The sequence below is a fragment of the Pelodiscus sinensis genome, chromosome 7 (genome assembly GCF_052426305.1).
Source record: "Pelodiscus sinensis isolate ZL-2025 chromosome 7, ASM5242630v1, whole genome shotgun sequence".
Taxonomy (NCBI): Eukaryota; Metazoa; Chordata; order Testudines; family Trionychidae; genus Pelodiscus; species Pelodiscus sinensis.
In genome coordinates this window covers 42209956-42232028 of record NC_143058.1, presented here as the reverse complement: position 1 = coordinate 42232028, position 22073 = coordinate 42209956, and the positions used below count along the sequence as shown (strand labels likewise).

Genomic DNA, 22073 nt, shown 5'->3' with positions numbered 1-22073 from the left:
AATTAAGCAGAAAGACATACCTTTGAAATACAGAGACATTTACATTGAAAAAATGAACATCTAGAGAAGACTTAGCACAACTTTATTAAACTCCTGAGATGTATAGCCTATAGCAGAAGTCCTGTATCTTCTCATTCTGCTCTTATGGTTTGGCTCTCCTAATGTTGTCAGGAGCTACTTCACGGTGTTTTCTTTCATACATTTTTAAAAGACAGCATCTCAGAGACACGTATGGGCCAATGTCAGTGCTGTCTTACTGTCAACAACAAATCAAAATGTCTTGTGTTTTATTAGTTTATTAATGTAAAAGTTCATGTCACTAAGGAAACTGCTCTCTGAAGTAAGAAAAGGCTAAGGTTCAAGTGCCCACTTGAATACCCATCTAGGACCAATTTGGACAGTTAATCTAAGTACTGTAATGCAATCAATTCAACATCGTCTGTACTGTAACTACAACTAAAAACACCAAGCCTACTGCACCTGCAAATTAATTGAATTTGTTTAGCCTGTGGAATCTATAAATGAAAATCCAAGCTGAGACATGCCTACTTCTCATGGCATAAATAGGCTGGAAAATCCATTACAAGATATGTGCCATATAAGATACACTAAAATGATGTTCAGGTTTGGTCTGTGTGACTGTAAAATAAAAGGAGGAATAAGTAAGGTGTTGAAAAGGAAACAAATACTGTACATGTTGGCCTTGACGAAAGTCAATCCATTACCTTATTTGAAATTCCAGTATATTCCATCATGCTTTCTTCACTGAAAATTAATTCTGATAATTCGTTAGTGTCACTACATTAAACATAGGTTGCAGCCATTTGCTGCAATCTCAGAGCCAGGCTCCTAAACACCATTTCTATTCTGCCACAATTAGAGGCAAAGATGAAGCACTTATTAGCAGAGAACAAGAGCAGACACCCACGCACAGGCCAGTCTGAGATAGCCTCTAAAAATTCACTGGCTGCTTGCACTTGGACGATAACATTGTTGAAATTGCTGTGTCTCAACAATGTAAACTGCCATTTTGCAACCAGCAAATCAGATGACTGAAAGGGGGAACTATTTATCAGCAATCATGGACAAATATTTACTAATGAATAAATGGAATGAAATATGTTTTATAAGAGCACCAATGGTGGTCTGAATATTTTGTAAGCTTAGAAAGAGAAAAAATTACTAATGCCCCTCATTATTCCAGTCAAAGCTGATTAGACTAGCATTAGTGTTTCTTTTCGGGAAAAAAATTAGCAGGGTGATTATAACCTCTATAGCTATAAAAGTGTTCTTTAAAAAATTGATTCAGTGAGCAGATCCAGGCCTCATACATATTGTTAGGTATACTGTATTTTATTTCCAGCTTTTCATGGACAAAATAATATACCATCAAGCATATTTTAATCCCAAAATAGGATGTTTTTAGATAAGCACAATTCAGAATGACATTTCTTTAGATTAAGTAGACAAAAACAAGAACAAAAGTAAGGTTTCCAAAAGAGACCAGTGTCTTTGTGTCATAACACTGCACTCACCAAAATGTCACTGCTATGGGTCTTTATATCCAGGCATTTACACTGCATCCATCAATGTAATAATATCTAAGTGCCTATAGATAGGCAATCCTGTCCTCCAGGTAGGATAAGAAATGCCCCACTTCACACAGAACTTTTCCTGGGATTCAAAAAAGTGCACTTTCTAGATCTAGTCAAAACTAGAGGTAGAATGGCCAGTATCACAGCCTAATTTGCAAACTACAAGGCAGAAGGTATCTCTTCACCCAAAGTCTGAATAAACTTCATGCAAGTCAAAACTACCTATCAGCTAGCAGGTAACCACAGAAGAAATGCTTTATTGATCAAATCATTTGATTGACCAAGCAGCATTGCTATGATTGCACTTAAGACCAGCAGCAGTACTTGGTTCCATCTTTTTTTAAATTCCTGCATCCTGTACAAGCCCTACTGGTATCTCTCACTACATGTACATCTTATAAAGCGTTGCAAATACTGTACACCACATATTAGTCTCAGCAGGGTAGGCATGCTAGTCTGTAACTTAATAACAAGTACGTAGTCCTATGGCACCTTAGAGACTAATAGTATCATGAGTTTTCACGGGTAAGACCCATTTAATCAGTTGAGTATTAGATGAGTATTCTCATATATTAGATGTGCATGCTATATTGATGTGTATGTGCAAATGCTCTGTGTTCCTAACCTTCTTCCATCTCCGTTCCAGCCTTGCTCGGTTTAAACTCCTGTTTCGTGGTCCCAAGTCTGACTGCCTCTGCTTCAACTGCTAGGTCTGACCACCCGTGTCCCAGTCCATGACACTGGCAAACCTTTACACATTTGCCTATTGTTAATTGTTGCAGACATTAGCTGCTACATCTCATTAATATTTGGCTCCTCCGGCAATACCTTTCCAATTCAGGAAATTATTTATTTTAAATATTTATCCTTTCAATAATTCTGCCTGCAAAAAAATCTTAAAAATAAACATCAAAGAGTTAAGCCCCCCAATACAAAATTGAAAATTAATAAAACACAAGACATGATCATGCTCTATCACTCATCCTTTCTCTACCTCCTGCTGTTTGGAGAGTGGAAATATGTTAAAAGCAAGATCAGCAAAGCCAGGTCTACATGACATTCAAACATTTCCAAGCACTTGAATCAGGTGATTTTAGGTTTCAATGGATTTTTCACTGCCATTTAAGGGAAAAAAGGGGACTCACAGTGAAAGCACATCCTCAGTGAGCAAAAACTGAAGGTCTGGGTTTTGTCAAAGCATTTCAAGGAGTTAAGCTCCCTTTATAAGTGATGCCCAAGTTGGATTGTAAGGAACTATGAGAGCTAGTGTTTCTTGAGCCTGGGGTCCTACACTAGCAGCAGCAGGGCAAAATCAGCTTCACCTACGCCCACTTCCAACCTTTCTGGAGTTCTTGCATCCTCTACAAGCCCTGCTGATATGTCTCACTGCATGTACATCTTATAAAGAATTGCAAATACATCTCATATTAGATGTGCAGGCTGTAAAAATGTAAGTATGGTTCTTACAGAATATAGGAGCCTTTCTTGCATAGTGGATTAAAAGGAGGCCTTCATGCAGTAGTCCTGCCCCAGGTAGGTCTTTTCCACTAAAGGTCAACATACTAATTGTTCTGAAGCTACATTGCTGTAAAGTAGGCTCCACTTAATTTTATTAAAAAGGAATAATTTCAGAAATTAACATGGAAGTAATTATGACTACACGTTTCTATTCAGGTCAGTTGTAATCTCGGTGGGAATGACCAAGTCAGATGTCATTTTTAAATTGTCAATCTGGATTCAACTCAGGTTAGTACAGAATATGAACAAAAGTGGGGGCTCTCCAATGGTTTATATGAAATGAGTTGGTGGGCTCAGTTCAATTCCTAGTGATAGAAATGTAGCCGTGTTAGTCTGGTGTAGCTGAAACAAAAAACAGGACTATGTAGCACTTTAAAGACTAACAAGATGGTTTATTAGGTGATGAGCTTTCGTGGACCAGACCCACTTCCTCAGATCAAATACATATTTGATTTGAGGAAGTAGGTCTGGCCCACGAAAGCTCATCACCTAATAAACCATCTTGTTAGTCTTTAAAGTGCTACATAGTCCTGTTTTTTGTTTCAATTCCTAGTGCGCAGATGTATACAGTGAACCACAAGAACCACCACCACAACTGACATTATTTTGCTCTTTTAGTGCACATCTCAAAAGCAAGACTGAGGATTGATCAAGACATGGAAATTAATCTTCTTTTTCATCCTCAGGTGACTTGCTATAGCCAGTGCTTTTTCTACTGGCCAGTCTCATTTCCTTGTTCCCTTGTGCACTCCCCATCTGCTTGATTTGGCCACCTGTTGTCTATACCCTTATGCTGAAATAGTAAACTCTTCAGAACAGGGTTGTCTTGTCATTATATATTTGTACAGTGCAAAGTACAAGAGGACCCAGGCCTGTAGGTGATACAATAATAAACAATGGCTGAGGTGCAATGGCAGATTTCTGTGGGGCAGCATGTTCTGCTCAACACATCTGCTCTGTGGAACAACAAAGAACATCGTACAATCAATCCAGTGCTTTTCACCAGCTCTAAATCCATAGACAATATTTTTAAATAAAGTGGATAGACATTGAGAGGCAATGAGTGCCTAAGGATAGCACAGAGGCACAATCCATTATAACAAAGCCTCACATAAGGCATTTTAACCCTTTTGTGAACAAATCAGCACTGTCATCTCCATCACACTTGTAAGAAGGATTCTGACTAAGTCAATACTTCCCTGTTATCAACACTGAAGGGGAAGAAACATCAGAGTCCCAGTAGCTGAGAGAAATGTAAGCTCTTTGGAAGGTTTCTAAGCGGTTAATTTTCTATTTTTTATTCCCTCTCTACATCACCTGCCTCTGTCTTCCATGGAGTGCTTTGGCAGATGCTGGTTAGTCACATGCAGCGGACAGGTGGAGAGGGACAGGCACATCATGAATTCCATTTGTAATAAAGATCCAATGATGTGTCCCCTTCTCTGAGGACACCCTGCCTCCTATTCCTGCCCATCCCCCCTGCTGCTACAGATCACTCCTATTTTGAACAATAAAGAGAAAACAGTGACAGTTTTACCTTAAGAATTTCTCTTTCAGTCCTAATTCAAAAGGACACATGGGATACAAGCATTACTGTCTACAGAGCTGCATACCAACGCTCTTTCAGTAAAAGTACACCCTGTGTCTGTGTGCAATAACTTAAAGATCTTGTATCTCAAATCAACTCACCATAAGAAATAACATATTTTACTTTTCCTTCAACTACAGTCAGATATCAAGATGAAAGACTGAATTTATAACACAAGTGTCAATCATCACATGCACAGTATAAATTTTATTGCACAGAACACATTTATGTCTGCATTGGTCTGTCTTTTGGTAGCAAATACCATAAATTGTTAATCATCCCTAATGACGATTAAATAGCACAAATATTCTAACACTGGAAAGTCAACAACTGTTTTCTTAAGACCTCTTTCAGTCAGATTTTACTACTGGTCATGTAATCTAATTTCCAACAAATGTTTGAAAGCTTTGGTGAAAAAAAAAGTCTTCAGGTACATCCCATGTTCACCACATTAATATGAAGAGCAAGTAATTTAAAAATTACAGAAGGCGTTTTCCAGAACACACACTGCTAGCGTACCTCTGCTCCCATTGAGAATTTTAGAACTGGCTTTGATGGAAGCAGAGTTAGGCTAATGGTAGAGGGCTTAAAAATCCCACTGAATGTACAGTAATTAAGTCAGGGCTCATCTTTTCCTTCCTCAAGCACAGGGTCTATTTTATTTTATTGGTCTGTCCTCAGACACCCTCAGTCATATTTGGTTGTCAGATCTCTCTTCAATAGCACCCATAGATCATTCCATCCATGGCCTCATGTTATAAGAAATATCTTTTGTCCTCCTGAATGTACTCCCCTTTTTGCTATCTACATTGGTCATGGTGACACCCTCGTGATTTCTGTCAGATGAAGCAAATAGGGTGCTATAGTTAAAATGAGGAAACCAAATATCAATGGGAAATGAAATTCTCAAGCCTGATGCAGCTGGAATGAAGACAAAGAAGGTTTCTATCTCCTCTCTCTTGTAAAAGCTTGTGAACTCTTTCTGCTCTTGCAGTACGGAAGAGGTCTCCTTTTATTCTTTGTCCATGGGGAGCAAATCCAACAAAGGTATCACCTGAGCCCACAGGCCCCAGTCATAGGGTACATCTGTTTCTGAGCTGGGAGTTGAGAGTCTTGCATTTGCTCTGTTCAGGCTAGTATAGTGCAGTGGTCACCAACCAGTAGAACAAGATCTACTGGTGGATTTTACAGCCTCTGACAGGTGATCCTAACTGGTTTGGCCCCATGGCTATCAAGTGCCACCACTTCAGCTGCTCCTCCTCCCACAGCTGTGCATCTCTGGCCCTCTGCCTTGGAGCTCTTCCCCCAGGAGCTCTTGGAGCTCTTCCTGCTTGTTGCGCAGGGCACGGGAGAGAAAGGTGAGTGCTGATGTCAAGGTGCCCCCTTCTCCCACCCTGTATCCCATTTCCACAGAGCAGAGGGGAGGCCCGACAGGACTAGAGATGGAGTTTGCTGGCTGCTTTCGGAAGAGGTGCAGGGCTAGGGCAGGAGTGAGCCTGCCTTACCCTCATTGCACCATCACCCAGGAACCACCTGAGGTAAGCAGTGCCCAGGTGGAGTCCACATCCTGAACCCCTACCCCAGTCATGAACGCCCTCCCGTACCTCAACCCCCTGCCTTAGCCCTGAGCCCCCATGCATCCAAATACCCTTCCAGGGCTGGCACTTAGAACCTACTCCTGCAACCCAACTGCCTGCCCCAAGCTCAGCTCAGAGCCCCTCACACTCTAAATTCCTTAACCTAAGACCAGAATCTGCATGCCAAATCTCTGCCTCAGCCTGGTGAAAGTGAGTGAGGATGGGGGAAGAGGGGGAAGGAAAGGAGGCCTCAAAGAGAGGTGGGGCAAGGAGCGCAAAGGAAATGGGGCAATGATATTTGGTTTTGAGGTAGAGCTTGGATTGCACTTAAATTCAAAAAGTGATCTCATGCTTAAAAAGGTTGGAAACCACTGGTGTAGTGTATCACAGGCAGGAGCTTGGGCTAGCCACTTGAATATGTACCCACCTCTCAGGCAGAGCCTAAGCTACTGCCCCTGCTACCTTAGCTATTTTGCTATTTTTAGCATGCTAGCTTGAGAAAAGTTAATGTGTGTACAGCTATGCCACCTTGTCATCACAGCTCCCATCCTCCACAATACTTCTGCTGAACCACTGCTGGTCCACACTCTTCTTGGTACTTTGCCCAGAGTGTGCCTGTATCACAATGGGCAGCTGAAAAGATAAGCCCAGTAAAACAAGAAGACTCAGCAGCGCTAGTTCTCTTAGTTCTCATTAAGGAACTCTTCTCTTGTTAGTTGAAAGCAGTGATCTTAACTGAATACTCTGTCCGCCTTTCACCTGAAAACAGTTCATGTGTGTAAAAATAAGACCCATGCAATACTGCCAGGTCAGTGAGATACCAGTTCAGCTGCTAAACATGGACTACTTTAAACATATTGGCTGTGTCTAGACTGCATCCCTTTTCCGTAAAAGGGATGCAAATTAGACATATCGCAATTGCAAATGAAGCAGGGATTTAAATTTCCCGCGCCTCATTAGCATAAAAATGGCTGCCGCTTTTTTCCGGCTCGGAGCTTTGCCGGAATAAAGCGCCAGTCTAGACATGGATCTTTCGGAAAATAAAGCCTTTTCCAAAAGATCCCTTATCCCTCTTAAAATGAGAGATAAGGGATCTTTTGGAAAAGGCTTTATTTTCCGAAAGATCCACGCCTCGACTGGTGCTTTTTTCCGGCAAAGCTCCGAGCCGGAAAAAAGCGGCAGCCATTTTTATGCTAATGAGGCACAGGAGATTTAAATCCCCGCTTCATCTGCAATTGCGATATGTCTAATTTGCATCCCTTTTACGGAAAAGGGATGCAGTCTAGACACAGCCATTCTGTAACTAGATTCTGTGAGACTTCAGAAAAGTATAAAGTGAAGGACATGAGTAATTTGCTCATTTATCCTGCAGCCCCAGTTCTAGAATCTCCCTCTTTTCCTGAGATTTGCAAACAGTGCTCTCTTCCTTCCCACTGAAGTTTCTCAAGTCGAGCATACATCACATTCCACGTGAGAGAATATAGCAATATGATACAATAGCAGTTGTAAAGTATCTAAAAAGGTGTCACAAGGAAGAGGGAGAGAAATTGTTCTCCTTGGCTTGTGATGATAGGACAAGAAGCAATGGGCTTAAATTTCAGCAAGGGTGGTTTAGGTTGGACATTAGGAAAAACTTCCTAATTGTCAGGGTGATTAAACACTGGAATAAATTTCCTAGGAAGGTTGTGGAATCTCCATCTTTGGCGATATTTAAGAGCAGGTTGGATAAACATCTAGCAGGGATGATCTCGATAGTGCTTGGTCCTGTCATGAGAGCAGGGGACTAGACTTGATGAACTCTTGAGGTCCCTTCCAGTTCTATGATTCTATGGTCTCTTTCTATGTCACACTTTACAGTCACACAACTTAGATCATAAATGAGACATCGGTGAGATCAAAATAGGGCCCTTAGGATCTAGATGATCAATTAGGAGACATAAATTACTCCTGAATCCGAAATTCAACCTTGTGATGCATGTTTATAATCATGTTTTACATTAAAACTAAATGCAAAAAAACTAAATTTAAAAAAATTAGGAAATCAGGTTTCCATTGTTTTTGTAATCAGTCACTGATAGAATATGTATTTATTATCATGATCAATTTTGGATACTCTAAACCTTGAAATTTTACATTTTGAGTTTACTACTCCCTGAGTTTCTTAATTCTTTAAATCTCTGCAGTTTGAGAGAGACTAATTAATTCCAGGGGCCCTAATAGCTAATCATTGGCTAAATAAATTTAAAAGAAGAGCATCTGTCCCTGGAGATACCATTGCTCATTTTAATTAAAATTACCATTTGCTGATGTAATGTAAATAAAGGCTATTGTAGCCTTCTGCTCCGAGAACATATTAACTCCTCTTGCCACCTTCAGATATACTGTAATATTATGTGTAGTGTTTGAACTCTTTTAAACTAATTTGTATCTTTTATTCATTTTGCCATTTGCCATATTAATATTCCTGCAGAAATTCTTAAACTCCATGTTTATAAATAATGGACACAAATTGTTATCATATGAGGACAGACAACATTAATGTTGCAGCTGAAAAAAGAGTTTAGCATGATAAATTTTCAGGGTCATAGGAGGGAGTAAGCTTTTCAAACCTGAGATTTTATTTCAGTTGGTTATGAACATTAGTAAAAGTCTATCTTTTTAGAGCCTATAGAGGTAGCAATCAATGTTTAAGTAACCTTATAGATAGGCTTAGTGGAGTTAGATTTTTATTATTTCAGTGCATACTGATGTTTATTTCTATATTTTTAAGATGTTATTGATTTAAATTTTCATAGCTGTACAAAATTATTGGTTTTAAGCATTTTTTCAATTTTTATCAAATTTTCACAGTGGCAGGAAATTATAGGGGGAAGGTCAGACAGTAATTATTTAATGAGAGTAGATATTGAGACTGAAAAAGCTAAGCTTTATAACTGTTAAAACAGAAGTTGTCTACATTACATGTCAAAATACATAAAGTAAACATCCTTACACCAAACCACAGTTTTCACAGCAGTTTTCTTACTTTACCTATCTGTAAATTTTTATCATTATCAATGGGAATATATTTACCACCTTTACCAATAAGAATCTAAATAGTAGAGATATATAGGAATACACAGAATTGTACAGAAGAAGTGAAAATATAAAGGTTCTGTGTAAATAGACACTTGAGTACAAAGTCAGGCTGTTGTCTGAGATGACTTGACTAAGGCTTGACACTGCCAGCAAGGTGTGTTCCTACAGCAAGCTATCACATTAGTTACATCATTGCAAAATCCCAATGGAGACAAAGTGTTATAGTTTTTACCTCACTGTAGCTAATCAAGGTCAACACTAGGTGAGGAAAGGAAGAGCCTTCATCCGGGTAAAAATTACCTGTGCCTTGTGTCCACTGGGATTTTTACAGCAAAATCACTAACTCAAGTTATACTAGTGTTCTGTGGATTTCATGTTAACATAAATAATTTATCATTATTGCCTCCAATTGGCTCAAGAGCCAGATGAGAAATAGTCCTAGACCTTCCAGCCTGAAAGTTTTAGAAATTACTGTGATATGTGAAAAAGTCTCAGAGAGGTAGCCATGTTAGTCTGTAACTTGAAAAAACTTTAAAAACAAGTGGCCCTGTAGCACCTCAGAGATTAACTATCTATATATACTATTTTCTCTCTCTCTCTCATATATATGTATATTAGAGCGAGAGAGAGAGAGAGAGAATCATGAACTTACGTGGGCACAACCCATTTTCACTCATCTGAGGAAGTGTGTTTGCCCACGAAAGCTCATGATACTATACATATTTTCTTTGTTAGTTTCTAAGGTGATACAGGACCACTCCTCATTTTTAAAGTTTTTTTCAATGACGTATTTAGAATACAAAAGCCTTCCAGGATACGGAAAACATTTTGATGTTTCATCTGGAGCACTGCTATTACTCTGAACAAGGCACAGAAATATGGAAAAGAAACTAAATTGCCTAAATCTGGCAGTATTGGCAAGGGTGAAATCACAGAATTAATAGAATGGAAGTCAAAGGTCTGCTTAACTGAAGCAGCATGCTCCGTTTTGTGTCAATACACAGGTCTGGACCAGGACTTGAACCAGATAAGCTTGTTATGCAAATGATGTTGGCCATCAGGAGAGAAGTAGATAATGAAATTACTACAAGCCAACCACTCATCACAAGGGTGACAGAAACATCAGGCAAGGTCCTAACATATGGATAAAAGGCAGTAAGGAATTCATATAATCATTACTTTTAATTTATCATAACTAAGCTGTCATGAGTCATGCATTGACAAATGCATAACTAACGCATATAAATGAGCCAATTATCGCTAATGGCTAAAAGGTTCACAGCTGTATACTCTGATGTTTTTATTATTGTAAAAAATGAAACTTTACTAATATAAATGTTTTGTAACCTCACCTCATATGGGAAATTGCAAACTAGAAAACAAAACGTGGCAATGTCACCACTAGTTCCATTCCAGTGTTCTCTTTTGTCCAATTACAAAATTGGCACATTTATTACAATTGTTATATTGTTTCAGTTATAACATCTGTTTAAAACACTGCTTATCAGTACACTTTACTGCTTCATTGTGGCTATTACTGTAAAAACACAAAGCAGCTTCATGAAAGTTGGAGATAAGCTGTTTGGAAACCATTAAAATTGATCAGATTACAAATGTTTGATTTCAGGATATCAGAAAACTGAAAGGGCAAGTATTACACTGCATATAGAAACCTTTAACTCCTTCTATAGCATCATTTATACCCTATTGGATTTCAGTGGTTACATATATTAAAAAAGTTTGAATAAACATCAAGAAATATTAAGCTTAAATTATTGTATTGTTCCCAAGCTCAGAAAGGGTTTCCAAGAAGGACGCATGTGGAGGACAACACTGCAGTGGGATGTATTCTACAGTTGAATATTGTTCTCAAGTTTACCAGCTGCCTTCTTTTTACACCATACAAAGAGAACATGAGACAGTCAGGAACAGTTTTCTCCCAAACAGCCGCTGCCTAGCACAAGCACCTCAGGCTTCACATTTTGGGGATTCTGTCAATTAGGGATGTAAGTGACTAGTCAACTATCCGATAAGTAAATGCTGGGGGGAAGGAGGTAAAGCCAGTTCCCCCCAGCACCGTTTCTGTGGGAGTGCAGGGGAGGCAGAGACACAACAGGAAACATTGCAAGCAGGTGCTTCTGCTTTAGACCAGGGCCAAGTGATCCAGCTCCTATCATCCATTCCCAACTTCTAGCAAACAGAGGCTAGGGACAGCATTCCTGCCCATCCTGACTAAAAGCCATTGACAGATCTATCCTCCATGAATATAGCTAATTCTTTTTTAATTCTGTTATAGTCTTGGCCATCAACATCCTCTGGCAAGGAGTCCCACAGGTTGACTATGCATTAGGTGAAGAAATATTTCCTTTTGTTATTTTAAAAGTACTGCCTATTAATTTCATTTGATGACTTCTAGTTCTTGTGTTAGGAGGAGGAGTAAATAAGACTTCCTTATTTACTTTCATTAAAACGAATAAAGAAGTATTTTTTTCACACAACACATAGTCAACCTGTGGAACTCTTTCCCAGAGCAAGTTGTAAAGGCCAAAACTATAACAGGGTTCAAAAAAATAACTAGATACATTCGTGAAGGCAGGGCATCCTTACAATTCATGGTGACACATGCAGCCTGAGCACCTGCACACATACCTCCATGGGATGGGGGTGGTGGTGGCCACTCTGTGGAGGAAGCTGACCACTCTATGGGGGAGAGTGTTGCACACAGGGCAGCAGGGACAGGAGTTGTGGGGGGCATGCCCTAAATTTCATGGTGCCCTACACAGCTGTGTGCGCCTAGGAATGATCCTGCATGGAGAATAGGTCCATCAAGGGCTATTAGCCAGGATGGGCAGGAATGGTGTCTCTAGCCTCTGTTTGCCAGAAGCTGGGAATGGGCAATAGGGGGTGGATCACTTGATGGTTACATGATCTGTTCATTCCTCTGAGGCACCTGGCATTGCCCACTGTTGGTAGACAGGATAATGGGCTAGATAGATTTTTGGTCTGACTCGGTATGGCCAGTTCTTCACACCTATAATGATTTTACGGAACTTTCTCAAATCCTATATTTACTTATTAATGGAAGTTATGAGAATTTTGGATCTGATAACAGATACATTATTAACTTTTTAGTTTACTTGTACTAACAAACAAACTATGACTTTGGTTTATTGAGGATCTTTTGCTGAAGCTGGGTGGGATCTAGATAATATTTAAGTCACTAACTTAATGGCTGTGTCGAGACTGGCCAGTTTTTCCGTAAAATCAGCCGCTTTTCCGGAAAAACTTGCCAGCTGTCTACACTGGCCGCTTGAATTTCCGCAAAAGCACTGACTTCCTACTGTAAGAAATCAGTGCTTCTTGCGGAAATACTATTCTGCTCCCGTTCAGGCAAAAGTCCCTTTTGCGCAAAGCTTTTGTGCAAAAGGGTCAGTGTAGACAGCTCAGATTTGTTTTCCGCAAAAAAGCCCCGATCGCAAAAATGGTGATTGGGGCTTTTTTGCAGAAAAGTGTGTCTAGATTGGCACGGATGCTTTTGGGGAAAAGCGTCTGTGCCAATCTAGACGCTCTGTTCTGAAAATGCTTTTAATGGAAAACTTTTCTGTTAAAAGCATTTCTGGAAAATCATGCCAATCTAGACGCAGCCAATGTGTTCTGCTGGTTTTGGTTTGTTAGAGATATCCAAGATTTTATGGAAAGAACTTTGTGCTTCTCTTTTTTAATTTTAATATTTAACTACCTAGAATTTACTTTGGTAAATCCTTCCCTGAAAGGCAAGTCCATATGTTGTTACCATCCATTTAGACCTCCACTTTGCCACCAAACTTTACCACTAAGCCATCACGCAAATCAGGTGTAGTCATAGATTCACCCTTGGTCCATCACACGTCAAGAAACTACAGGTTGAACTGCTCTAGCTCATACTTGACCGGTACCGAACCAGAGAATTTGCCAGAGCATGGGATGTCAATATTGTCTATCAACATTACCAACACTTGCACTGCTTACTGGGTTTTTAGAAGACATTTAGGGGTAAATTAGAGCTAAACAACAGTACACAACACTGAAAGCCAGGACTGCTGGTTATAAACATTTTATGGGACTGCGAGAAACTTGGCCACACCCACGACAAGTAGACATCCAGCTAACTTAAATCATGCTGGACCATAGATGTTGCTGGACCAGTGAATGTCATACTAGATAAGTTCAACCTATAGTCAACTTAGTATAGTTCACAGCTGCTGTTGAGCAAATTCTATGAAGAGCTCAAACTGAGCTGGTCAGTTTTCAAGACATGACATATAGCCTTCAATCTCTGAGAAGATGTGTGTTACAACCTTCAAGCAAGCAAAACAACTGTGTATACCAAATACATTCTGCTTCCAGGGTTTCATATCATTCTGTAAGGCCTTGCAGAGTAAGCAGTGTTGAAATGAAAGGAAAACTCACTGTGCAATGAAGTGGTTGAATCCTCTGCACCATTTTTCTGGATGTAGCAAAGTAGGAGGAGGATTTCTGAAAAATATACAGTTTTGAGTTTTTAATCATTAAGGGCAAATCTGTTAAATCATCAGATGCTTCAGGGGGTAGATGAGTTAGTCTGTACAGAAAAAAACCAACAAATGGTCTGGTAGCACTTTATAGACTAACAAAACATGCAGATGGTATCATGAGCTTTTGTGGGCACAGGTACAACTGGATTTGCTCCGACCCCACAGACAGAGAAAATCACTTACAGGATCTTTACAGAGCATTCCTAAAACTGAAATACCCACCTGAGGAAGTGAAAAAACAAATTGACAGAGCCAAAAAAGTACCCCAGACATGAACTACTTCAAGACAGACCCAAAAGAGAAACTAACAGAACTCTACTTGTTATTACCTGTAGTCCACAACTCAGACCCCTCCAGCACATTATACACAATCTACAACCCATCTTGGAACATGATCCCTCACTCTCAGAGGCCTTGGGAGGAAAGCCTATTTTCGCTAACAGACAACCCCCCAACCTGAAATGAATTCTTTCCAGTAACCATACCACACAACCACATCATAAGCATCCAGGAATCCAGCCCTGCAACCAAAAACAATGCCAACTCTGCCCACATATCTATACTAGCGAATTCATCACTGGAGTCAACAACATAAGCTACCAAATCAAAAAGTCATTTGACTGCACATCCAGTAATTTGATCTATGCCATCAAATGCCAACAATGCCCCACTGCTATATATATTGGACAAACTGGACAGTCTCTGTGGGAAAGAATCAATGGGCACAAATCAATTATACGTAAAGGAAACATACAGAAACCTATTGGGGAACACTTTAATCTTCCTAATCACTGTTTAAAAGATCTTCAAGTAGCCATCTTGTCACAAACCAGTTCTACTAGCCAGATACACAGAGAAATATTGGAATTAGAGTGCATCCACAAATTCAATTAATATGCTAATGGATTCAATTGTGATGAAGGTTGTTTGGGGCACTACCAACTTAACAGCCAATGAAGGTACAAACAGCTCTTTGTGTAGACTCCTATGTCAGGAAGGACACTATCAATTGACTTTGATTTTTATTTGCTTCATTTTAACTACCCAATCTTTAGATACTTACTGATTTCCTCTAGCTTCCTGTCTCCCACCCCCCTTCTTTTTTCCCCTCTCCCTCTCCTATTTATTTTGGGTCTGCACATCCTAAACTCATAACTCCGGTCATCTGAAGAAGTGGGCTGTGCCCACGAAAGCTCATCATACCATCTACATGTTTTGTTTGTCTATAAAGTGCTACCAGACCATTTGTTGGTTTTTTTTTTCTGTTAAATCGTGTGATTGTAGTTTTCTCGTATATCTTCCACAAAGATAACATGAGCTCTGTTAAAAAACAGTGACACCAGAAAGGAATGTCCAAATAGGCTATATCCTTTGGGTGCCTATTTCCTTTGGTTTGTGTTTTTTTTACCCAAATTTCCCCTTTTCATTTAATTGATGTTAATGCTGGTAACAAGTACAGAATGCATATTGCACATCATGCAAGCTTCCCCACAGTTCACTTTAACTCTGCTTGATTATGAAGGGATCACCTAAGGGGTTAATCCAGTCTTCATGCCTATTCAGACTTTAGCCTTTCCACTCAGATAACCAGTTATTATCATGATTTTCAGAAATAAGGACAACTATGGGAGAGATCATCAACAAATGGTTGTAACTTTCAGTCATCAGTGACTTGATTCTAGTATTCTTTGGTAAACTAGACATTAATCATAGAATTGGAAGGAACATTGAAAGCTTATCAACCCCCGCACTCATGGCAGGACCAACCACCATCTAGACCATCCCTGACAGATGTCTGTCTATCCTGCTTTTGATGTTTCCATATAATGTGCTCAAAAATTATAAAAATGTAGCACATGAATTTTTGTAGTAAAATTTTGCTTACACTACGTATTAACAGAGGCTTCCACAAAAATGCATCCAGAAGCTTACTTTGTTGTATGCAGCATAGTTGTATCCATGTCAGTCCCAGGATATCAGAGACAGAGGATGGGTGTGATAATATCTGTATTAGTCCAAATTCTGTTCCTTTCCCAGAGCTGAAGAAGAGCTCTGTATGTGTCTCTCACCAGCAGAGGTTGGTTCAATGAAAGATATTACTTCACCTACTTTCTCGCTCCAGAATCTTAGAAATAACAAATATGCTGCCCTATAACTTTCCTCACTGAATACTACAGTAAGATATACAGACAAATATTAGCCCACAGTGGAACATCAAATCCTCCAGAGAACACTGAGGAAATTCAGACCTGGTTGCAGTCTTGGTGGTTAACTCCCACCTTCATCAGAAAGATCTAGATCAGAAAACCAAATATGAACCCCTCAAAACTTTGGGTAAATATGGCTCCACTTCCAGATCCAAGCTTCCTTCTAAAAGGTCTATTTCTAGTAAAAACAAAGTTTCTTGCATGGCACATTGGGTCATTATCTTCCATAGCTTCCTTCAAGCAACTTACATTTTCAAATACATTTGAGTAGATAAAAGAATGGACTGTTATAGAACTTTACTAGCTTGTGTTTTATTGCATTTGAGGACTCCATGCTAAGGAGCATAGGTAACTAAATTGACAAAAATAACCATAGATTTAGTTTAATCTAACACCAAATTGTCATGAATAGCCTCTACATTGTATTATGAATGATGCTCATTTAATTCAGAGCTACACTCTTCCACAACAAGATATGGTTTGGAAACATTCTGGAAAACAAAGAGCGAGTAAGCAACATAAAACACAATATAAATTTGTACTGATGTGTTTAGCAGCTTCTCACATATGTACATTTAAATAGCAGCTCAATTTAACAATTGCTAGTAAAAAAATCACAACTTGGTTTAAAAAAAGACAATGTGGCTTTGTAATAAATGGAACATTTTCATTCAGCTTTATCTATTCAAAATAAATGCAGTCATCTCATTTCGTTGCAGGATGTCACGTCTGAGCTTAATATGTTCTTATTTTTCCTCTTTTGTTATAGAAGTTTCAGAGTGTGTAATTTTTTTCATAAAGAAATTCAGAATGTTTGAGGTATGTGTCATTTATCAAATTTACTATTAGGAAAAACATGTGATGTGTTATTTTCAATGACACTAGTATTCCAATCCTGTCTTCCATTAACCACATTAATATTTTTATGTACATCAGAGAATTTGTAACTGTACAGTCAGACACAAAGCACAGGAGATCCTTTCAGAAGATATGTCAAGCAACAAAAGTATATCTGAAAGAAAGACAAGCTTCAAAAAAAAAATCTCTCTTTCTAACAAACAATGGCTAGCACTTGAGTTAAAATCAAGCCACTCTCTAATGTACTTTCAGAGTGGCCTAGAGACTCCTGCTCTTCTTGTGGATAACAAGTATTTTTCCGGTCATTTCACTTGTGACTCCTCATACTTTACTTTAGAGGAATACTGTTTTATATGTCTATTAAAGTTCTGATAACAGCACCCATCACTGCCATGTCTGAATGTAAAATATATTCCCACTGTCTGCAGAAATTTGAAGTTAAACCTCCCTAGTTTGGAATTTCACTACAAATTCAAAAGTCAAGCCTAGTTGGTCCAAAGTTTCACTAGTTTTCATAAACTGTGACACAGCCAACAAAGAACTGTTTGCAGATTCTTTTAGACACTATTCTCAAAGTCTAGCATCTGATTATATCTGTGAAGGTAATAATGGGGTTTAATATAAAGACTATATTTCAGAGATAGTGTCAGTTCCATAGCATTATTTCACCAATAATATTCTAAAAACATGCTCTATAAAGAGAACATAGGGTAAAATCTATACACATCAATATATTCCATGGTTGTAGGCATTATCATGGATTTCATTTCTGCTGGAGGAAGCTTTTAAAATTAGTGTGTTAGTTTAATTTTTTTTTCTTTTTATAATCATTTTAAAAAAATTAGATTGGCCTTGAACACACAATAATCACCAAGGATCCCTATAGAATGTTTATGGACAATTCTCTATATAAGACTAGATCTTGCCATCCTGTGGAAATGTACTTCGCAGGTCTCAAAGTTAGATAGGACAAAATGTGGTTTAGTTAGGACAGACATTTCACTGCACTGTATAGAGGAGATGGGAATTATCACAGATGTTAGAGCTTCTGAAGTGGCTAAGGTTCCTGCAAAAGGCAGGCAGACAGACCCCTAAGACACCTGTTGAGTGTTAAGCAGAATAGGGTACCATCCAAGAATACATTAACATCCAAGAATTTAGTTTTCCTTTGAAAATACAGTCACTTTCCTGAAGTCTGAAACTAATGATCAATTAAAAGGACTGATTTATAACACTGGAATCGTATGACTGACATACAAAGTGACCACATCATATAGCGAATGCAGCACATACTATATTATCATGTGTTGAACAACAGCCAAATACAGCACTTGTCTTGGAGTTTTGGCCCAAACCGGATCAACCTAAGATCATTTGTGTTTTAAGAGTATGCTACATCCAACATATGTTGTGCTATATATGGCCTCTCTTCGCATCAGCTGATGTCACTGGACTTCATTAGCATCTATCAGCTTCTGCAGCATTTTGCACATATCCATAGAAAAAGCGAAATACCCACTTCTTAGTAGTTTACTGATGTATCTTATGCTATTCTTCTCATTCATAAAGAGAGCATATGTAACCAATTTAATCCTCCTTGCTGAAGGACAATAGCAGTTTATTTTCCAATATAAGTGATGGATAATTGTGAGAAGTAGATATAAAGTTCTCTGCATGAGCTGCCACAGCTAAGTCTTTCTAAATGCACTGTGAAAATGTACTCTTTTGATGCAAGAAAGGTGATCAACCATTTATTTCACAAGTTTGTGCCTTTTCCCCCTAGTCCTTAGTTCTATAATTACTCCAATACCAAATGTTCCATTTCCTTACACAGAATAACTGTTCTGCTGATGGATATTGTCCTCCTCTCACTCATTGTCTGCCTTCCATGGTCTGATTGTTGTATGTTCTTTATGGGATTTTTGATGAGGGGTGTTGCATTAAGCTCATACAGAAGGTATCCTACACACACGCACACAGGTTTGGGGTTTTTTTAAGTTCAGTGCTCCTTATCACATGAAGACATTAGCAAGCTCAGTCCCAGAGAAGAACTGATTCCCAATGGTCAGTAATAGGGAATGTGTGCTAGAAATATTTTAATCGGTTGGGTTTACTGTGTTTTCCATTTGCCTCCAAAGTCACAGCTGGTAAAACCAAATGGATCATTTTACCACAATCAGACCAGCGACGTGGTTCAGTGAGCATCATTTGTCCTTTACATTAAGCTGCGTGGCTAATTACAGCTCATAGTCAACAGACTTATAATATACAAAAGGAAAGTAACTGCTTCAGATTTTAAATTTTTTTGTCTAATTAAATATATCTGAAGAGCAAAATGCTTTTTAAAAAATTATTTCAATAAATTTAGCAACACATTTCATAAAGGAAAACCAAGAAGCAGTCTCAAAATGAACAGATTGTATCATCAGAGCCTGCCACATTGTTTTTAATGGGGGAATTAGTAGCTGAACATCAACACCTGTCACTATTAACAGACTCTGGCAAACACAACCAGGTACATGCCTCTTGTGAATTTTCTTACAACCATTTGAAATGAGACAAGCAGAGACAATATTTATGTTGACATTTGCCAGGTTTATACTTAAGCAGATTTCACTTGAAATGATACATATACACTTATTTCCTAAAGTGAAGTGTTCCAGCTATTAAAAACAGTGGAAAGTTAACGATGCGTAATAATGAGATTCCATCACAAATGTTTACACAACACAAATGGTTTATATGAAAATAGGTAAATACCTGTATGCAATGCATACCTACCAAGTTCTCATACAAGCTTAAGAGCTGACCCTACGAAGACTTACTATAATCCCACAGAAATTAATCAGCCTACTCACAATAGGAGTGAGCACGGCCTATATCTGCACTATGGCAGACTTCCCAAGACTTTAATGGGAGATGCCTGAGGTCCTAAGCCAAGAAACACACGATTTACAGATTCAGGTCCTGAGGTAGCAGGATTGGCTTGAGATTTAGTCACAGCTAAGTGAGCAGCTTTTTCAAGCACAATAAAATCTCCCATTCCACAGCCTTAGATCTTGTCCACACTGACATGTTTTGTCTCCAAAAACTGCTTTTTGGTGACAAAGCAGTGAGAGCACTTACGCTTCAATGTTACTTTTGTCAGGAAAAACACACAGGTTTGGTGACAAATAACCTCCAGCCCTGCGAGAGATTTTTTTTCTTTTCTTCTCCTTTGATGATCAACAGAGCCAGTGTGGACTCTGCTGTTTGTTTTGTTGAGAGAACTGCCTTCTTCCAGTGTCCCACAATACTTGCCCTGATGACTGTGCAAAGTGTTTTGTGATCTCTGCTGCCCTGCTGGCATGCACCTCTCTCCCTTTTCTAAGCTCAGGAAAGTAGCTGACAGTTGAGTGGACTTGAGGAACAAATCATTGGAATGTTTCTGTTCTGCTCTGCTAGAAACACAGCAGCAGGCAAACTGCTGCTGCAGGGGGAGAACTGAAGGGACTGCTGTGCTGCTTTGACATTCCTCAGCACAGAGAGCTCACTGTGCTACGAGGGAGTCCCAAGAAGCACAGGGATCAGCTCGGCCTTCCCACAACACTGCACTGGGGAATGGTTACCCACATTGCTTTGCTCTATCGGTCGACAGCGTGCTAGTAAGGTGGCTATGAAATGTTGACAATGGGAGACAGAAAAACCAGTTTGACTGGTTTTCACTTTTGGAGACTTTTGTATGTCGACAGCATTTTCATCGCCAAACCTTCCCAGTGTAGACATTGCCTTAGTCACATTAAAAGGGCCCTAGAGGACCTTTATGTTGGGATCTCACATAGGGAGGTGAAAGAGGAGATAATAATGACAAGAAATGAGCAAGACATGCTGTCCTCACAACAAACCTAGTGGAATTTTTCAAAAGGTTTGAAAGCATTTTCTGACAGCCACTAAGTCATGGACTAAGCCTAATAACCAGTGTGAACACTTTCTGGGCCAGTAATAACCCTAAAGCCACATGCCCTGAAATGTAAAGGAATACAACAGTAGTTTCCTGTTAATTGTGCACTGTATTTAATTAAAATAGCCAATCCACTCTGAATTTAATTCTTTTAAAATATGCAGCCTACTAAAAAGCTGGTCACATAATAGTTTAACAAATATATTTTGCTGCTATCTGATAAATGTTATATCTATTTATTAAATAATACATTCAACAAATAATATATGGCCAGCTATCAAGCTGAGTGAAAACTGCACAGAAATATTTTTGAGCAAATTATTTGATGGAACTCTCTCAGATTATATATTCACTAAATGCTTATTCAATCAGCCGAACTTTCTATAGGCCCATACTCCTCCTCTCTCATGCCTATCTGTACCCTACTACCCACATACCAGCTTTGGAAAACTTACCAAGCACCTTGCAGCCAGTAGACTAAACATGCTAGCCACAAACTGATAAAGCTGGAGGTTCCGCTAACAAAGGGTAATGCTCAAACAACCATGAACATTCTCCCTCAGCTCCATAGTCAGAGGAGAGTGCTGGGACTCCTCCCAAGATGCTGTAGCTGGGACTCATGCTAAGGAAGGTCTATTTTTTCTTATCAATCTCTTGCTAGTAGGTATCGGATACATTTTAATTTTTCAGCCCCAGCAAGGAGGAGCATTGTGTCCCTTTCCCCTTTCTGACACCAAAGTCATCTGGTATAACAGATGGGGTTTTCTGTTAAAGTAGTCCTTCCTCATCTTTGCAGGTGTTTCTTACAAAGAAAATATGGCCAAGGACTCTATCCCTGCCCTTTGCAGTCGTACAGTCTGATCCAAAGCCCACTGAAGTCAATAGGAGGTTTTTCCATTTACCTTGGTGGGCTTTGGTGCATGCTCTTATATATAAATGGACATATTCTGAGGCATAGAAACTAAAGAAAGAAAAGGCAAGTTTTCTTTGCCTCACTGCTAGGACATAACCATTCACTTAATTGCATTGCATATTTCCTAGTTATACTAACCCTCTACTTAAGTCCTCACCACAAAACTCCCTTAACCATTTTCTCTCTCTCAGTGCTTGAATAGGAAGGGGAAATGCTAGCAGGGCCGCAACAAGGGCGAGGTGAGTG

At 39.1% G+C, this 22073-nt stretch overlaps 1 protein-coding gene across 1 annotated transcript in view; it reads right to left on the bottom strand.

Moving 5' to 3' along the window:
- The window catches only part of MYO3B (myosin IIIB), a 337904-nt gene that overhangs the window by 250472 nt on the left and 65359 nt on the right, over window positions 1–22073 (bottom strand). The window contains exon 7 of the mRNA XM_075933604.2: window positions 13806–13871. Within this exon, the coding sequence (XP_075789719.1) occupies window positions 13806–13871 (66 nt within the window). The remainder of the gene's footprint in view (window positions 1–13805; window positions 13872–22073) is intronic.